Raw genomic sequence first — 17,282 nt, 5'->3', positions numbered from 1 at the left:
GCTTGCAGTTAATTTAACACGGCCTGTCTTCCTTTGTTAATCCTGCAGGCTGGAGTATGTTGAATTTATGTTTTAATGTATTTTTGATTACAGTAGCAGCCAATAATGGCTGGTTTTTGCATGTCTTTTTTTTTTTGGTTTGACCTTTGCCTATTTTGCAGTGTGGCAGAAAGCTTACAGTGGGATATTGTGTTTTGAAGCAGTTTCTATTACACTAACTTTATGTGGTCCTTAAACTCCCTTTTTTCTGCAAGAATATGCAAAGATTTGCTCTCATTTTTTATTTTTTTTATTTTCCAGAGCTAAAAAAAGTCCAAGCTTCTATATTCATCCAATGCACAACCTGACAGATACTAAAATGCTATCATCACTCACCCTCAACAAAAAAGGAGAGGTCACCCCACACATACTGGACTCAAATACATTTAAAAAAAAAAGCATCATCATTTGGAAACTATTTATTGAACATTTGCAACCAGATATCAGTTAAATACAGAACTCTCATTTCTCTCTCTACATCCCCCAACAGCAGGGACTGGCTCCACTTCATTACACTCTGAGAGGAGGGAATGTTAACAGGACTTGGTAAGGCGCACACTGTGCTGGAAGTCATTTGGCTTTTCTGTCTTCTGATAATAAAGAGAAAGAAAATCTGTGTCTGCCTCTCAAACGTCCGACACTGCTTCCTCTCCTTACGGCTGTTTCACCTGCAGTCAGGTGCTTTAAGTCAATGCTGCGCGTACAGGCCGTGGCAAAATGACACAAGGAGGAGGCAAGAAGAGAGAAACAGCATAGACAAGACTCACCCCTACTGGATGTGGTCTCAGATGTGTAGCCATGACTGAAAAGCTAAAAGTAAAATGATCAATATGAATATATTAGAAAAATGGCAATTAGTCTTATAATAAACACCTCGCCTCACCACCTCCCAACAAGACCAGGGTTATAAATTAAAACTGTCCAAATAAAATCAATTAACCTAAGTGTTGGGCCCTATTCAGTTCCATTTCAAGACTGGAAAATCCTCATTGAAAAAACAAATGGCACTTTTCAGTCTCTTGAACTGGAATCTAGAACCTTCCAATGAAATTGACCCCGACCCTAAAATCAACTCTAATTTACATATATGGGTGAGGTGCTCTTCAAGCTTTCGCCATTCTAGTAGTTGCTCCCCACAGGACACGGGGGAAGGGGGGCGCTCTGTGGTCTCTTGGGCAAGGAAGGGGGGGGCTAGGCCACGGTTTTGAAGGTCTGCAGTATGAGGTTGGTTTGGTGGATGAGCCGGTTTGCACTGATGAAGACATTTATTGCCCTGGGAACAAAAAAGGAAAAATGTGAAGATGGACGGGGAAGTGTTGCACACTGTTTGAACAGCTGGTGAACAAAGAGAGTGGAAATAAAAACGAGCCTCAAGGCCCTGTTAATAAATGACCAGCAAACATTCTTGCTCTTGTGTGGGTCCGGATCCCAAGAACATTCAAAGCTTCTTAATAAAAAAACGGAGGTTGTCAATTTGTGGGAACAAAGTCTCTTTTCATTAATGGATAATTTAATAATAATACCAAATTAACCCCAAATGATGCAACAGAAAGAAAGGCGTTGACTTGCAGGCACAATGTTGCTTCCACAATCATGTCTGTTCAGTAAATATGGTGCTACAGTAAAATGCTGCTTAGCTTACGTTACAATACAGATTAGAAACAGGTGAATATTCTATATCTTGCTTGTTTTATCTGATTACATAGGTGGTTAATTAGAAGACTTTAGTTCTACACAGAAACCAGCCACTTCCTCGTGTTGTTATCACCACTAAGACTCCCACAATATTTAACTATTCCTTTGAACTTTTCTTTAAAATGTGTGTTAATGATTTCAGCACTGAATTAACTTGTAACCACTGAAAACACAGTTCTTCTCAAAGTCTGTCTTTAAAACTTTAAAACTAAACAGAGAGTCCATGTGTAATTAACCGTTTGTGGTCAAGATGTCTTCATATCCTTCTAGACAAGGTCACAAGATTATATGTAACACATCGCTCATTTCAACACTCACTGGGAAAGTCTTCAGATATACAAGCTCACAGATAAAAAAAAATATTGTGGAAAATATTGCACCAGTGCCCCTATAAGTTTCACAATTTGACATGGGAAGAGTCATGACCTCTTTGCAGAAATGCAGTCTGTGAGTCAGTGAGCACAGCGATCAGGCCGTACAATACAACCCTACGTCTGATATATACTTACTTTCCGTCTTTGAAGTATGTTTTGAGGGTGTCACTGAAACTTTTGGAGTATTTCACAAACTCCTTTTTCTGGTGCTCCAGAGCCTTGGCAGAACAAAAAAAAGAAAAAAAAACAACGGAATTAGACACCAGGATAACAGGAGTGAAATAACATATGTTATTGTATCCATTACTCACTCTGCGATTCTGGTACTGATACTTCTTAATGACATTGTTCACTGTGTCCAGAAGCTCTTTTATGGCGCTGGCTATGTCTCTACAAAAGAAACAAAACAGAAAATTGAAAACTCATTCAGTTTAAAGAAGAATTTATACCCAAACCCATGTAGCGCTCTGTTCCAGTCAGAGACAACTGTGACAACAACAACATCCAAAAGGTGCAGTTCTCACAGAGAATTAACACATTTTTATGCTATTTGCACAAAGCTCACCACAAGGCATGTATTATATTTACACTGTCAAATTTCCCTTTTCAAGTTAAAGTTAATTTATGCCACATTCAGACATCACGTTACACTGTCATCACTTAATGTGCACAATACAATATGGCAGCAGGCCTCAGTGTTGCACATTCTATTTAAGCATAGTTCTGAACAAATCATAGATTTTTTTGCAGATAGTATTTTTAGCACAGATACTACAATAAAGAAGAGTTCCTGGGGGTAAGCCCAGCTCTGCAGCACTAGTTTGTAATGTGTAAATTACTAGCAGTTGCTGGTAATGTGTAAATTGCTGTATTCATTCCGGCACACAGTGTGTGCTTGTGTTTTAAAACAGCATGGACCCTGTGTGTTTGCTGCTCGTACTCACTTGATAGTTTGTAGGAAGCGTACTCTGTCATTGATCTCATCAGGGATTTTGCTGAGGATGTGTTTCAGAGCTCTGGCCTTCTCATTTAGGTCCTGGAACTCCTGCTCTGGTCGGTCAATCATGAACTCTGCAGGAGAGACATTCAGATACTTGAAACAAGAGAGCGAGCGGTGCACACCTAATAAACTGTAGCGTATGATGGCATTATCACAATCAGCTGCATCACATAGCAAACATCAAAGAGAACTTCTACCTCATTATGTTTTTCTCATATACTTACCTTCCACATCATCAGCTGCCATGCGCAGTAAAGATTCAGTGAAGTTGATTTGGACGTTCTTCTTCTCCAAGATCTTCATTATGATGTCCTGAGTCAGGCCAGGGTTCTCCCTCTCCGCCTGACAATAATAGGAACATTTTAATGCAGAGTGAGGTGAGGAGAAGCAGAGAAAAGAAGCTCAGTTTGTCTTAATTAAAAGCAAAAGATGAATGAATGTCAGGTGTCATGCCGTAAGCAGTTCAAATGAATACACAAAAGCTCTCCTCCTGAATAATTCAACCTTGGATTACACCAGTCAGGTAGCAGCAGAAAGACAGAGACAACTGAACAAAAGATCCACAAATATCAATAGTAAAACAGCTGTAACGTGATCATGGTTCCCTTTGGTTTGTAGAAAGACAAAGCAGTTTCTCCTTCAGTCATTAATATTTCAACTGCAAACTGCTCATTTGTGGAAGTATAGAAGCAATTGATGGACACTGTGTGTTTATTATTCCAGTGCAATCAGAGCAGAGTATGGACACTAACAAAGTCTCATTTGATGACTAAATCAAGGTATCACTTGTAAAAACACCACATAAGTCTGAATAGCAGTGTGTTTGATTTTCTATAAATACCCGAGTTGACGAACATCACACAAGCATAACAACAAAGGGTGGAAGAGACATTACCGTATAGACTAATAACAGAAAACATCAGCTTTATACATGAAAAGCTGCAAGGACTTTAATATTTAATAAAGTATTGAAATGGTGATTGTGAAAGTATGGAAACAACAACTTTAAAAGAAATGTATTTTTTTTTTGCAGCTTGAAATGTGCTTTTGTCATCTATCCGTTACAAAATCCCTACACAGCACATTCTTTCAAAGGCACAGACATTTGCATCAGACAGCTGCCACTGTACATAACACTATGCAATTTCCCCATTGTGGGACTAATAAAGGTTTCTTAATCTTCTTAATCTTAACACAACATCAGGAGTGGTGATCAGTAATTAACATTTGCTCTCTATTAGAACATCCTCAAGAAGGAAACTGAATATTGACAAAAGCATAAAATAAGCGGTAAATACATTTGGAGCTATGATGGTAGTGTGTCAATAATCATTTCAGCCCTACCTTTATGAAGGCTGCTCTGAGTGTCTGAGCTGCTGATAGGTTAATCCTCTCCAGCTGGTAGGGGAAAACAGAGAGACAAGATGTCATTGCCAAATCTGGACACTGCCACCTGTAACCTCAGTCAAAGATGGAGGATTATAAATACAACAAAGAACTCACATAATTTAGTCAAGCTGCACTTTTGTTTATCATTAAAACCCTGTTTAGATTAAATAGATTACATCCATTTCCACATACTCCTCATTCTTACTTTTGTTCACTCAGGTGATGGAAGATAAAGATGGCATTTTACCTCATTGAAAACTGGGTACATCACAGCGTACAGCGTCATGGATACCATGGAGTTTGTCTCCGCTTCATTCTTCATCTCCTCCATTGTCATCCTCCAGGGAGGAGCAGCTCTTGTTGAAAGGGTGAGGAGGAACACTGCAGCTCACACACACTCACACATACACTCACCCACTCACACTCACACACACTATGAAAACCACACAAGAGCCAGAGTGAAAGAGTCTGGAAGAAAACGATGAAAGACAAACAAAAAGCATAAGTTCGTAGGCACTGAATGGTTATGTGGCACAGTAGAGTAATTAAAAACCCAACCTACATTTCACATTTATTTGACATTTCTGTATTGCAACATCTTCTTTTTCACATATAAGACGATGTTGATCCACCAACACTGCATAAGTACGAGTCTGTACTATACCGGTTGGCGAGCAGGAAGCTATAACTTAGAGGGGAGTGGCACAATTATATGTTACCTGGCTGATAGCAGCAGGAATTCAATGACCAATAATCCGCCTAAATACGTGACCATCTGAACATCGAGAGTCCACCCTGATATGTCCTAAATGTTTTGATATACTTGTGTCAATATATCTTAAAGGGCGAAAGACATGACTGGAAAAGAAATGTTTCCTGGTGCAGCTTAGCTATTAGCTAAACAAATAGTAATGATTTAACGTATTCGATTAGGTAAATATCCCATGTTTTTAAAGACATTGTAAAACAAGAGTATTATTTCTGACACGGCAAGCTAACTGGATGTAGACAGCCCCAGATAACAGCTACTCGGCTAACAGTGCAGGGGTTTTTAAGTGGCTGGTGTAGCGTTAAATGGGGGCTGTGGTTTGGTTCAAGGTAACAAACGATCAAAATCCATTCACAAAACGATAAATGGCAGGCTAAATTGACATATATGTCACGATCTACCCCTAGAGATAACCACTTGAGGCCTATGGCCGAGCAAATCGATGTTAGCGAACTGCTAGCGTAGCTTACGTGCTAGCTTCAGTAAATTGTAGATTTGCATTCGCCGATGAGTTAAAATGCGTCGACAAACTGCTTTAGGACAGATGTATAAATTGGTGTATGCGTGTCAAATGTATACTTGTATCTACCTTTGGTCTGACTTCTTAAATAAGCTGGGTACGCCGTCGATTGCCTTTTAGCTGCTGTGTTTTCTTTACAACTTAAGGCGGAAGTTTTTTAGGACTGGCCCGAGCGACAGCTTCCGGACCGTTACTACGTAAACACACATCGACCAATCAGGGAGGGGAACGACTGAGAGACCATGACAACTGCTACATTTTATCCTCCATTAAAAAAAGTAAAATAAACTAAAAAATAGAGTTTTGTTTTCCATTAATGGCCACATGCAATTGTGGTAAATAATAAATAACACTGTGAGTTCATCTAAAATTAATATAGGGGAAATTTACAGTAAAATATATAAACATTCAAAAGAAAGACAGAAAGGAAGAAATGTTTGATGATAAATTTAAGAAAACAGATTAAAGGGCTTGTATTCTTAAAAATATGTTATGTCTTTTTTGGCTCTAGGTGGAGCTAAAGGGCACATGGAAGTCCCCTTGTGATTATCGGGTTTATCTTAAACACACCCTGGAAGACATAATAACTCAAAAACGGAAAGCATTGAGAGAACAAATATGGACAGTCAGAGTATATGCCTGACATTAAAATTGACTGGATAATTATAGTCTTTTTTTACCCTAAGTCTCCATCATCTTTGCCCCACTCGACATATCTGAAAAGGTCAAAGGTCTCATCGGTTATCTCATTTTGGAGGAATGTAGAGGTAATCTATCAGGCTACAAGTGTCTGTGCACTTTCACACTGATGGGTCAAAGGGCAGCAGGATCCTGATGGATGGAGCCCTAAGGCACATACATGTCAACAAGCAGGATGGGATACAATTGTCAGTTTCAGGACCCAGATACTGAGGCTTTAAACCAGGTTTGGCAAACCAGGTCAACAATATTTGGAGCACCCTTGTTGTTTCTTCAGAAAACTGTTTTGGTTATGTAGGTCTAAATTGAACATTGCACATAGTGTGAGAATTGTGTAGACAGCTCTTTTCCATTTATATATATACAGTGACCCCTGGTGTCCAAATAGACTCTCGTTTTTGTGTAAATATAAGTTTAATATGAGGCATGAGAGGAATTCAGTACAGAAAAGGAGACCAGCAGTAACATGTTCTATGTCACACATAGTCCACACTTATTATTGACTTCCACAGGGTCAGGCCTGCAGGTTTTTAGATGACAGCCCAAGAATCTGGCCTTTACCAATACAAGATAATTGTAATTGAGGTCAGGTGACAGATTGACCCTGTCAAGACTGATCATTGCTTTGTCTGTCTGTTGAGATTTCCTTTATGGTCTTACAGATGCTGCAGAGTTAAATGTATAGCGATGTCTGATTGAGATTAATCCTGTGTGCTGGATGTTAAATTACTGTAATTATATTTGCATAACATTCATTAAGAGATTTTTCATTATAATAAATAGATAATAAGAACGGACAATGTTCTAGACATTACCACCATTACACCGGGATCAGGCGCTACTGTTCGCTGCTGCCGCCCCGCAGGTTTCCCCTCCATCCTCGCAGGTTGCGTAAGAGCCGCGGAGCCTTCTGATTGGCTCGTCTTGCTGAATCCTTCGCACGAGGGAGGGTGATCGTTGCGGACAGACAGATCAGCTGAACCGAACCGGCACTTTTACACGGAGAAAAGTAGAAACTTCCAGTCATTCAGGCGAAGAGCTACCGCAGAGTCAACACGGCGCCGTCTCCTTATTAGCAAAGTTAGTGAACAACATCTTGAAAGAGAAAAAGGTGAGAGCATTTCCGGGTTTAGTTTCTGTATGTATGTCTCTGACTTCTTTTATTTGCTCACCTGCTTTTGGGTATTTTAACGTCAAGTCTGTCAAGAGCTGTTCAGAAAATGTTTGTCAATTGAGGCGACATGGAATTAATTTACTTACTCTATTCATTTATTAACTGTTTTTAAACTCAGTGTGAGTTTAACATGACGTGTTCAGGAAATGCAGCTTTGCCCGTGATGCAGTTTCCACGTAAAGAGTGATAATTAGCATAACTGCTGTTTCTCCACAGATTCTGCAGCCATGTCTGTCAACATTCACATCAACAGCCCAAATGTTAAGTACACAGATACACACATTGAAGCTCTTTATGCTTACCAGACCACGTCAGTGCACAGGGATGGGAAAAAAGTCACAGTAAGTCAGGCTTCCTTATTGTGCTTTTGCTGTATGTGTGTGTACAATCTGGACTAACCCTGCACTGTATGGGAGTACAGGTGACCCCTTGCACCACTGAGATGACCTTTCGCACTGAGAGGCGTGTTCCCCGGCTGGGTGTGATGCTGGTGGGCTGGGGAGGAAACAATGGGACCACAGTCATGGCGGCTGTACTGGCCAACAAGCTGGGTCTCACCTGGAAGACCAAGACTGGAGAAAAGGTAAGTGAGAGACCCAGCTGCAAGTATATGCATGCATAGTATATGTATATTCCTTTTTTTTATTATAAGAGCGCAGTGCTACATTATCCAGAGACAATAACAGGTCAGCAATTTGGCAATATTTGATTACTTTGTAAATTTATGTTGTTTAATCATTATAGAGGCTGGTGTGCATGCCAATACCTAAATCCTGCAATTCATCAGGAAAAAAGCTCCAGGGAGTGAATGAACTGTTCTTAACCAGATTATAAGAGGATGTTAAAACCGAGGCGCTCCACTAGGGAGCTAATAGAAAAGACTTTTGTCCTATTTTACAAACATAGTCTGCTGACATGTTCAGTGAAGTGCTAAGAGCTTAACTTCCTTGTGTCTGGCAGATTTCCCCTCATATGGACATTCATTGCTCCCTCTGTGAGCTAGTCCCATTTTTCCATTTTTACACAGGCTCATGGGATTAATCTACCAAACTCTGTTTTTTTTCTTCTCTCTCGTGTCTGTTCCTCATTCTTTAGAAAGCAAACTACTACGGCTCCCTCCTACAGGCATCCACCGTTTGTTTGGGATCAGGGCTCGAGGGCGAGGTTAACGTGCCCTTCCGTGACCTCCTTCCCATGGTGCACCCTAATGACATCGTCTTTGACGGTATGGACAATTTTGCATCTGTGTATAGTTCGTACTGTGCGTGTGTGTGTGAGTTTTAATAGAGAAAGTGAGGTAATGGCAGTGAAATCTGATCTCAGGCCATCTTCAGAGGCTAGAGAGTCCATAAGGTGAAAATAGTGAGAGATTGTTTCCGTGGTATTTTCAGGTTGGGATATCTCCTCAATGGATTTGGCCAGTGCTATGGAGAGAGCTCAGGTGCTTGACTGGTCATTACAAGAGCAGCTCCGACCTTATATGAGCGACTTGAAACCTAGACCATCCATCTATATCCCAGAATTCATTGCTGCAAACCAAGAAAGTCGGGCAGACAATATCCTCAGTGGCACCATGGCAGAGCAGGTAACACAAAGCCCCAACTCACATTTCAATTCATCTGTTTTTTCTTCAGTATTAGACTTAAAGTGTAAATTTTCTTCCAGGTTGAGCAGATTAGAGCTGACATAAGGGACTTCCGCCAGTCCAGTGGTGTGGATAAAGTCATTGTTTTGTGGACTGCAAACACAGAGCGCTTCTGTGATGTCATACCAGGGGTCAATGACACTGCCAAAAGCCTACTGGCTACGATCCAGGTGAGAGCCTTAAAAAAATCTAAATTTCAGTAGAAATCTCAATAAATGAAGAGAGGCACTGTCTTTGACCGTCCTTGAACCAACCTAAATTGTGTTGGTGGCTCATTGTAAAGCAACCTCTCAGCTTTAATTTCTTCCTAATGCTGGAGACCCACTGTAATCCCTCCATTTACATTTGGTGATTATTAAAGCTTAGAGGATGAAAAGATTAGCTCTTCTAACACAAACTGTGGAACTGTAAATGAAATGCCTTAATGAGTCAGAAATTCTGTTTTATATCAGATCAGGGAAAGAAAATTAGGATTTGTCCCTCTTGGGCAAGTTTTTCTTTTATCTCCTGTCTTGCCTGTAATGATAATAGCCCATTTCACAGACTTATGATCCTCAGCAAATAGCTCAATTTAAGAAGACGACGACAGAATCGTGGCACAGAGATGATGTGTCAGGAGAAATCCATTGTGTAATGTGATGACATGCTCAGTAACGGCTGATATCTTTTTTTTTTATTCCCCCAACATGCATCAGGCTGGAGCAGAAGTTTCTCCCTCCACCCTGTTTGCAGTAGCCAGTATACTGGAGGGCTGCGCCTACATCAATGGCTCCCCACAGAACACCTTCGTCCCAGGGGCCGTGGAGCTGGCCATGCAGCGAGGTGTGTTCATCGGCGGTGATGACTTCAAGTCCGGTCAGACTAAGATCAAGTCAGTGCTGGTGGATTTCCTGGTCAGCGCAGGGATCAAAGTAAGAGTTAGATGAGAGGGGGCTGTATTTGTGTTATTGAGGAAAATACAAATTCTTTTCTGATTAACATACTATCAGAATACAAGGTTAGAAAAAGTAAAACAAATATTAAAAAAGCAACCGCCATAACACATAGTCATAACACATAGTTGTGACTATGTGTTATGACGGTTGCTTTTTAAATATTTGTTTTACTTTATCTCTGCAAATACTACAATGAAACAACAATATTTGAGTGTTGACAGTGAAGGGAAGAAAAATTAACTGCCACAAGACATTACTACTATCAAGCTAAACATTTTTAACATGGTTTTAAAAATACATCAGAAGAAGCCTTGTTATTAAGTTATTAATAAACATATCATTGGACATGTTATTTTATCTTCTCAACAGCCAACCTCCATAGTCAGCTACAATCACCTGGGCAACAACGACGGGAAAAACCTGTCAGCTCCGCAACAGTTCCGGTCCAAGGAAATCTCCAAGAGCAATGTGGTGGATGATATGGTCCAGTCCAACCCCATACTTTACCAGCCTGGAGAGAAACCTGACCACTGTGTGAGTGAGAGCCGCAAACGCAAGCATGACACAGAGCTGCATGTGGATGTTTACAGAGTAGACCTGATCACACTCACACACTTGTTTTATTCCAGGTGGTGATCAAGTATGTCCCTTGTGTGGGAGACAGCAAGCGTGCCATGGATGAATACACCTCTGAGATAATGATGGGAGGGATCAATACCATTGCACTTCACAATACCTGTGAGGTCAGTTTTTTAGCCTAAGAAGCTTTTGTCTTTATCTTAATAGCAGCTGAAGAGAGTACCAGAGCATGGTAGTAATCCTCCATAACAAGCCCTAGAACTAATACAAGGAGGCATATGCAGGTCACACACATGACTGTAGTGATCTTGAGTCAGTTCTGGACATTTCTACACAAAACAATTTAAAATTTGTCATACATTAAGGGGCCGTCATGCTAACTGATTGTGTTTTTCTTCTTCACAGGACTCTCTGCTAGCCAGTCCAATCATCCTGGACCTGGTTATCCTGACAGAGCTTTGTCAGCGTATCACTGTTCAGCCCCAAGGGGAGGAGGACTTCCAGTCCTTTCACAGTGTCTTAGCACTGCTCTCCTTTCTCTGTAAGGCCCCTCTGGTTCCATGTGGGACACCTGTCATCAATGCCTTTTTCCGCCAGAGGGCCAGCATAGAAAACATCATGAGGTGTGGATCAGTTAATTTTTTTAAAATCCCACAAAGGTTGCATAATCCAGGAGCCAGGCATGTATCTATCATGCATGTGTAGACTTCCTTCAGTGTTATGCAGTTAAAGCAGTCTCCCTCCTTGTCTTTTTTTCAGAGCATGCCTGGGCCTTCCTCCTCAGAACCACATGCTGCTGGAGCACAAGCTGCAGAGAAACTTCCTGCCTCCACATACACCCCACGTCGGCAGTGACATGGCTTTTCCTAAGAAGGTTGCTCTCACCAATGGAAACCATATAACTTTGACGAATGGCATATATGCACATGAGGAGGATGCAGCACGAACATTATGACTGCAAATGAAACACTGCCACCCAAAACAACAGTAAACTTAATAATTCTTGTTTGAAAAGAACAAAGGCCCTCATTTGTCAAGCTATGTTTATAAAAACAGAACTCCGAGGTGGATGCTAGATTTATACACAACCATAGAGTTTTGTTAAAGTATGTTATATTATATATTTATATTCAAGTGTTTTCCATGTTCAGTACAAATAAAGGGTACAGTTGTACTGTATACTTGAAATAGGCACTGGTTTTACAGTCAAATGTGATATTATTCATTGCAGAATGGCTCTGATAACTGCTGTATTTGTTGAATGGTCAGCTTTATTCATGAAAGGCTATTTAAGTTACTGTGTGACACTGTCTGTTCTGATTTTATATTGACATCCAGATTAGGGCTTAACTATTTGGGGGAAATATCTATTTTTGTTTCCCTAGCAGAAAATTCAATGTTCATCAATGTTTCATTGCAAGCAGGCACATGGAATGTCTTAAAAAATACATTTTTTATTTTACTTACCCTGGCTACTGTAACTTTGGAGCTCTAGTTACAGACTTGGAAAAACACATATATGTATACATGTTTTAAAAATTACGAGTGCTGTAGTGAAAGTCTTATTATCACAAAGTGAGAATAAATTCAATTTTTCTCCAGAATTGTTCATGTTTGAAGCTCATTAAATATATTATATTATGCTTAATATAATTGAAGTATGCAAAAACTGATAAGTGAGCCACTTCCTGTTTCCCGATTTCGTCACCTCCGCTGCCGTTGCTGCGACACAGGACGTCAACAGCAATGGCTGACAAGGAGAAGCGCCGGTCTGCAGTCCCTCCTCCGGGGATGCCCGCAGGCAAAGCCACCAAATCGGATGGTGACAGGGAGTTCCTCTCTCAGGCGGGGGTGGGAGAGCTGCTTCGCGGCGCCATCCTGAAGATGGTAGAAGCCCGGTCAGACGATCCCATCGGCTTCCTGGCCGACCACTTCTGCAACCTCGCCTCCGTGACAGACACCGGCACAGCTGGATGCAGCAGCGGCTGCGGCGAGGAGGAGCAGCAGCTGAATGGTGGCACGATGTGCGCAGGCGCACAAGAGCAGCAGCTTCTGAACAGAGCTCTGTGGCACCTGCGGCTGGCGCACCACTCCCAGAGGTGTGATGACTTTCTTTCTTCTAATCTTTACCGTTAACTAACATTTTTAATCAGTCTGTTACTCAGTCCTTTACTTGTGACACTTATAAACATTAAACACTTATAATTGCTTATAGAATAGAATAGAATTTAGAAAAATTTATTGTCACTATACACAAGTACAATGAGATTAAAGCGTCATCATTCAGTGCAAAAACCAAGCAATATAAAAGATATTGAGAAAAATATTTACAATATAAACATAGATGTGCACAGTCCTAAGAATATAAATATGGTGTATATATATGCAGAATTTCAAGTATAGAAAAAGAAAAATATTGCACGTTATATGTTATATGAATAGCAACTAACAACCTTGTTACTAGGTCTATGTATGAATCCTTTTCTTTCACATTCCTATACCCTTATCTTCTTCCATCTTTACACAGATCTGCCTTCAGCAACAACGTCCGTGTGGCCTATGACCTCCTGAACCTCACAACGCCTCGTGAAAATGTAGGTGATGCTCCTGAAGGCCCTGATGGCTCCTCTGCTGACAGCCCCACTGAGGGGGTTGAAGGAGGAGGAGGAGTGAGTGGAAGCCTCTACACACACACACTTCAGTGCCTGTGCAGTGAGGGTGGAGTCCCTGCCTCCACCTCTGCTCCTCTCCTCCGATGTCTCCACTGCCACAACCATGAGGCCGTCCCTTATGATGTCTTCCGTTACGGTGTGCTCACTTGTGCTGTTTTCTCAGACTATATACGACAGGCTCAGAGGCTTTACGCTGAGGTTTGCAGCCCAGATGCAGGACCTGCCTCTCGGGCGCTGGGCCTGGCTGTGCTGGGCACCTTAAAGGAAGCTTTGGAGACTTCTCAAGGCTGTGATGCAAACTGCTGTGTCAATGCTAATAACAAAGCCTGTCTGGAGGCTAATGTTAAGGCTATCCGCTACCTGGAGGCCAGTGCCAAGATCTCTCCCTACAAGCTAGCTCACGTCATGGTTGGGGGACAGACACAGGGGCCTGGAGGCAACATGGACGCAAAGGAGTTTGAAAACGAAGCTGCAGAGCTGTTTATCGCCCGAGTGAAAGTTGTGTCCTAATAACTACCAATATCCTACAATTATGACTGATTAATAATTACCTTCTCTTCACCATGTAACCTCTTACATACAGACTGTCAGATGGCAACTAAACCCAGTAACTCCACTGTAAAACAAATTGTTTGTTGAATGTTGCACTAATAAGAAATTATACTGAATAATCTATTGACTATGTATTTATAATTCACTATTCTGTATATGATCAGTCATTGCACTTTAACTTATTGTTTTCCTGTTTTTTGTCAGAGGGGTGTAATTTTATGAAAACATTTAGAGGAATAAAAAATGGCTGGCAGAAGAAAAGTAAATGTGCAAATGGATCTTCATTTATTTTTATTTTCTTTTGAACTTTAAAGCAGAAAATGCTCGCATCATTCTTCTGGAAACAGCCCGAGAAAAGAAAGAGAAGATTTTTTAAGGGGGAAAAGAAGAGTACTCGGTTGCAGCCACTAGATGGCAACATCATTCAGATTGGGATGCAAACAGGTGGAAAGCGGAAGTAAACAGAAGTTGCAATACCGCCAATGACCGGCAGGCGGAATCATCTGTTTTAGATAAGGTGATGAATTATAATATTAAAATCCAAATGTTGCTAAATTTACTCACCTGTATTAATTTAGCAGAGGATGTAAAATTGTAGAAAACAAGCACCGAGGCATAAGAACATATTTTAATTTCTGCTACACTCCAGTCCGGGTGGTGGTAGTAAGGCACCTCGACGCTGGTTTTTCGCCATAAAAACAAAAGAAGAAGAAGAAGAAGAAGACGAAGAGGCGGAAGTAATCTGCTTACAGTAGAAGCTGTTGCAGGAGGAGTATCCTGACTGACAGTGGACTGTCATTCCTGAAACTTTATGTCCTGTGTGTTGCTTTCCCGTTAAATCTATCTGAATGGAGGAAGAGGAGCAGCTCCGGTCTTTTATGTTCCTCATGACTTATATGCTGCTGAAGCGCAGGAGAGACATTAACGACGCAAACGTTCAGAGGCGCAATGAGATTCAGAGACGAATCCGACACAGACAATACTTCTTTCAAAGACAGAGGAGGATGCTCATGGTCAGTTCCCGTCTCTTTATCGTGTTTAAATAGCCCTGATAACGGATATAAAAATAAATATTGTTGTATAATTAACATTAACATAGATATTCGACAGTTAAAGGATTGAATGCCACCAAATCGTTATTTTTAGGATTTGAGGGCTTCTTATATTTCGTATAAGTAATTTAAGGATATATTTGAATAGCTTACATGCCATGTAACCCAGTGACAAGGCTACAATTTATTGCTATATAAGGCAAATAAGAGACTGTTCTTTAAACTGGATTTGAGGGTTACTTCTATTTTTCAGGTCTTTGCAGCTACTGTTGTAGTCAAAGAAACCAATGAGGAAAAGCACAGTTCTAAAAGTAGATAGTGTCAATAGATCCATTACGAAATGCACACAAAATATTCTCTTTTTTTCTCCCCAGATGATGATAGCTGGAGGTACACCCGCATCCGCACACGCCCCTGGACCACCACCAGAAGCACTGACTGGTGGGAGCGTGTGGTGATGACAGAGTTTCAGCCCTCTGATTGGCTAGATAAATTCCGCATGAGCCGTGAGACGTTCTTCCACCTCTGTGACAAGCTGCGGCCCCGTCTGGCTCGCCAGGACACCAGCTTCCGCTTGGCGCTGCCAGTGGAAAAACGTGTGGCTGTGGCTTTGTGGCGTCTAGCATCAAACATCGAATACCGCACAATCAGTACCCTTTTTGGTGTGGGGAAGTCCACTGTCTGCCGGTGTGTTAGAGACATGTGTCACGCCATCGTGGCACTCCTCAGCTCCACCTACTTGCGGCCTCCAAGTGAGCAGGAGCTCGAGGATTCGGCTCAGGTCTTTCTTTCTTCCTGTGGCTTCCCTCACTGTGTTGCTGCCATAGCAACCCTCCACACAGCTATTATCACCCCAACGAACAATGCATCCGACTATGCCAATCCTGCTGGCTGGCTCTCAGTGCTGTCTCAAGTAGAAAAATGCTTTTATGATATTGCACATCCTTACTGGTTGTCCAGTCAAATTTTCACCACTTTGTCTCCCTCAGGTGGCTGTTAGCGGCCGGGGACACTTCTGGGATGTGTGTGCCAGTTTCCCAGGAGGCACAGATCCAACTGACATCTTACAGAACTCGTCACTGTGGGTCACAGCTTCAGAAGGTGGACTATCACCAGTCCCAGCACCCACCTTCATGGGAAAACCACAGAGGTATCACTAAAACAAATTAAGTAAAAAATAAAGGTTAATTAATCTGCCATCACCTCTTATCAATCAAGAGGTTATTTGACTGTGAAAGTAACTGAATAAACCCATCAATCATGTCCAGGTATGTGTTGCTGGGGGAGACCTGCTACCCACTCCAGAGCTGGCTGTTAAAGGCCTATCCTGAGGAAACAGGCAGGAGGTCAAGTCATGCAGCGCTGACGGAGCCACAGCGGCTGTTCAATCAGCGGCTCAACAGAGCGCTGCGTGTCTCTGAGGAGGCGCTTCTGAAGTTGAGGGCACGATGGCAGTGCCTAAGCAAAAGGAATGACTGCGGGCTGGATGTGGTGCCCACCATGATCCTGGCTTGCTGCATCCTGCACAATGTGTGCGAGTCCCATGGGGACACCTTTAAAGCTGAGTGGCAGGTGGAGGTGTGTGAGACGGAAAGCCCTCAACCCGGACACAAGCAGCTCCTCTCACATATCATGGACCAAAGTAATGCTGAAGACGTCAGGCACATCTTCTGTGACTATTTCCAACAGCAAAATAATTGACTGAAAATCACGGTCTTAGAGGGAAAATAACATCATAGTCTATAATCCATCTATAATTTCAATGGTTTATTTGAACGTTGAAGTTATAAATTAATTTATTAACATTTTCATAATTGAAATAAGTATTTGATCTCCTATCAATGAGCAAGATTTCTTGCTCCCAGGTGTATTTTATACAGGTAATGAGGTGAGCGTGCTCCCAGTCTCACCTTATTACCATGTGTACAGAGATAGGTAGATGCAGGAGGGGCTCCTTCAGGCAACTGCCATTGCTAACTTTGCACATTGCTACTGCTCTAATTTAAAGTTTGTTGAGTGTTGAGGGAGAAGTGTGGAGTTTTTTCACATTGACACATGAAGAATAAAAAGGTTTATGAGGGTACGAGTTCATCGTGTCATTTACCCTTTATGTTTATTACACTGTGATTGTCTGTGCTCATTTAAGATGGACTGAGGCAAGGTGGAAAATGTAACATATTGTTTTGTT

General features: G+C 41.5%; 4 protein-coding genes across 5 annotated transcripts; 3 read left to right on the top strand and 1 right to left on the bottom strand.

Annotated features, from left to right (window-relative positions):
- Positions 1-443: 443 nt before the first annotated feature.
- On the bottom strand, positions 444-5,969 carry LOC114428022 (programmed cell death protein 10). Its single transcript, XM_028396328.1, has 8 exons — positions 5,856-5,969; positions 4,745-4,965; positions 4,453-4,506; positions 3,333-3,450; positions 3,053-3,179; positions 2,420-2,498; positions 2,244-2,326; positions 444-1,312 (listed from the first exon to the last, which is right to left on the bottom strand). Exons 2-8 carry the CDS (start codon positions 4,832-4,834, stop codon positions 1,231-1,233), a joined length of 633 nt encoding a protein of 210 aa, XP_028252129.1. The 5' UTR covers positions 4,835-4,965; positions 5,856-5,969; the 3' UTR covers positions 444-1,230.
- A 1,455-nt stretch (positions 5,970-7,424) lies between these two features.
- On the top strand, positions 7,425-12,357 carry LOC114427337 (inositol-3-phosphate synthase 1-A-like). The gene is made up of 11 exons (XM_028395350.1): positions 7,425-7,596; positions 7,876-8,000; positions 8,081-8,242; positions 8,755-8,884; positions 9,051-9,244; positions 9,325-9,474; positions 10,000-10,215; positions 10,609-10,773; positions 10,869-10,982; positions 11,224-11,441; positions 11,578-12,357. Exons 2-11 carry the CDS (start codon positions 7,887-7,889, stop codon positions 11,771-11,773), a joined length of 1,659 nt encoding a protein of 552 aa, XP_028251151.1. The 5' UTR covers positions 7,425-7,596; positions 7,876-7,886; the 3' UTR covers positions 11,774-12,357.
- Positions 12,358-12,564: 207 nt separating this feature from the next.
- Positions 12,565-14,073, top strand: tpgs1 (tubulin polyglutamylase complex subunit 1). Of its 2 annotated transcripts, XM_028396151.1 has the most exons (5): positions 12,566-12,781; positions 12,851-12,917; positions 13,346-13,404; positions 13,477-13,784; positions 13,839-14,073. In XM_028396151.1, the coding sequence occupies exons 1-5, from the start codon at positions 12,610-12,612 to the stop codon at positions 13,998-14,000; spliced, it is 768 nt and encodes a 255-aa protein (XP_028251952.1). In that variant the 5' UTR covers positions 12,566-12,609; the 3' UTR covers positions 14,001-14,073. The 2 variants fall into 2 exon arrangements, with proteins under 2 accessions (XP_028251951.1, XP_028251952.1); XM_028396150.1 differs by having other exon boundaries at positions 12,565-12,917; positions 13,346-14,073.
- Positions 14,074-14,772: 699 nt separating this feature from the next.
- On the top strand, positions 14,773-17,169 carry LOC114427517 (protein ANTAGONIST OF LIKE HETEROCHROMATIN PROTEIN 1). The gene is made up of 4 exons (XM_028395617.1): positions 14,773-15,055; positions 15,469-16,007; positions 16,084-16,244; positions 16,363-17,169. The coding sequence occupies exons 2-4, from the start codon at positions 15,552-15,554 to the stop codon at positions 16,793-16,795; spliced, it is 1,050 nt and encodes a 349-aa protein (XP_028251418.1). The 5' UTR covers positions 14,773-15,055; positions 15,469-15,551; the 3' UTR covers positions 16,796-17,169.
- Positions 17,170-17,282: the final 113 nt, after the last annotated feature.

This window comes from Parambassis ranga, chromosome 22, assembly GCF_900634625.1.
Source record: "Parambassis ranga chromosome 22, fParRan2.1, whole genome shotgun sequence".
NCBI lineage: Eukaryota > Metazoa > Chordata > Actinopteri > Ambassidae > Parambassis > Parambassis ranga.
Note: the sequence above shows the minus strand (reverse complement) of the source record. Positions and strands in the feature narration are given on the sequence as shown.

What these genes read in the sequence shown, in the direction of transcription:
- LOC114427337 (XM_028395350.1), top strand. Translation starts at nt 7,887, where the DNA reads ATGTCTGTCAACATTCACATCAACAGCCCAAATGTTAAGTACACAGAT. An exon ending in GGGATGGGAAAAAAGTCACA is followed by an intron (nt 8,001 to 8,080) that starts GTAAGTCAGGCT and finishes ATGGGAGTACAG; the next exon opens with GTGACCCCTTGCACCACTGA. An exon ending in CACTTCACAATACCTGTGAG is followed by an intron (nt 10,983 to 11,223) that starts GTCAGTTTTTTA and finishes TCTTCTTCACAG; the next exon opens with GACTCTCTGCTAGCCAGTCC.
- LOC114428022 (XM_028396328.1), bottom strand. Translation starts at nt 4,834, where the DNA reads ATGACAATGGAGGAGATGAAGAATGAAGCGGAGACAAACTCCATGGTA. An exon ending in TGTACCCAGTTTTCAATGAG is followed by an intron (nt 4,507 to 4,744) that starts GTAAAATGCCAT and finishes TTCCCCTACCAG; the next exon opens with CTGGAGAGGATTAACCTATC. An exon ending in ACATACTTCAAAGACGGAAA is followed by an intron (nt 1,313 to 2,243) that starts GTAAGTATATAT and finishes TTTTGTTCCCAG; the next exon opens with GGCAATAAATGTCTTCATCA.
- LOC114427517 (XM_028395617.1), top strand. Translation starts at nt 15,552, where the DNA reads ATGACAGAGTTTCAGCCCTCTGATTGGCTAGATAAATTCCGCATGAGC. An exon ending in GGCTCTCAGTGCTGTCTCAA is followed by an intron (nt 16,008 to 16,083) that starts GTAGAAAAATGC and finishes TGTCTCCCTCAG; the next exon opens with GTGGCTGTTAGCGGCCGGGG. An exon ending in TTCATGGGAAAACCACAGAG is followed by an intron (nt 16,245 to 16,362) that starts GTATCACTAAAA and finishes AATCATGTCCAG; the next exon opens with GTATGTGTTGCTGGGGGAGA.
- tpgs1 (XM_028396150.1), top strand. Translation starts at nt 12,565, where the DNA reads ATGGCTGACAAGGAGAAGCGCCGGTCTGCAGTCCCTCCTCCGGGGATG. An exon ending in CTGGCGCACCACTCCCAGAG is followed by an intron (nt 12,918 to 13,345) that starts GTGTGATGACTT and finishes ATCTTTACACAG; the next exon opens with ATCTGCCTTCAGCAACAACG.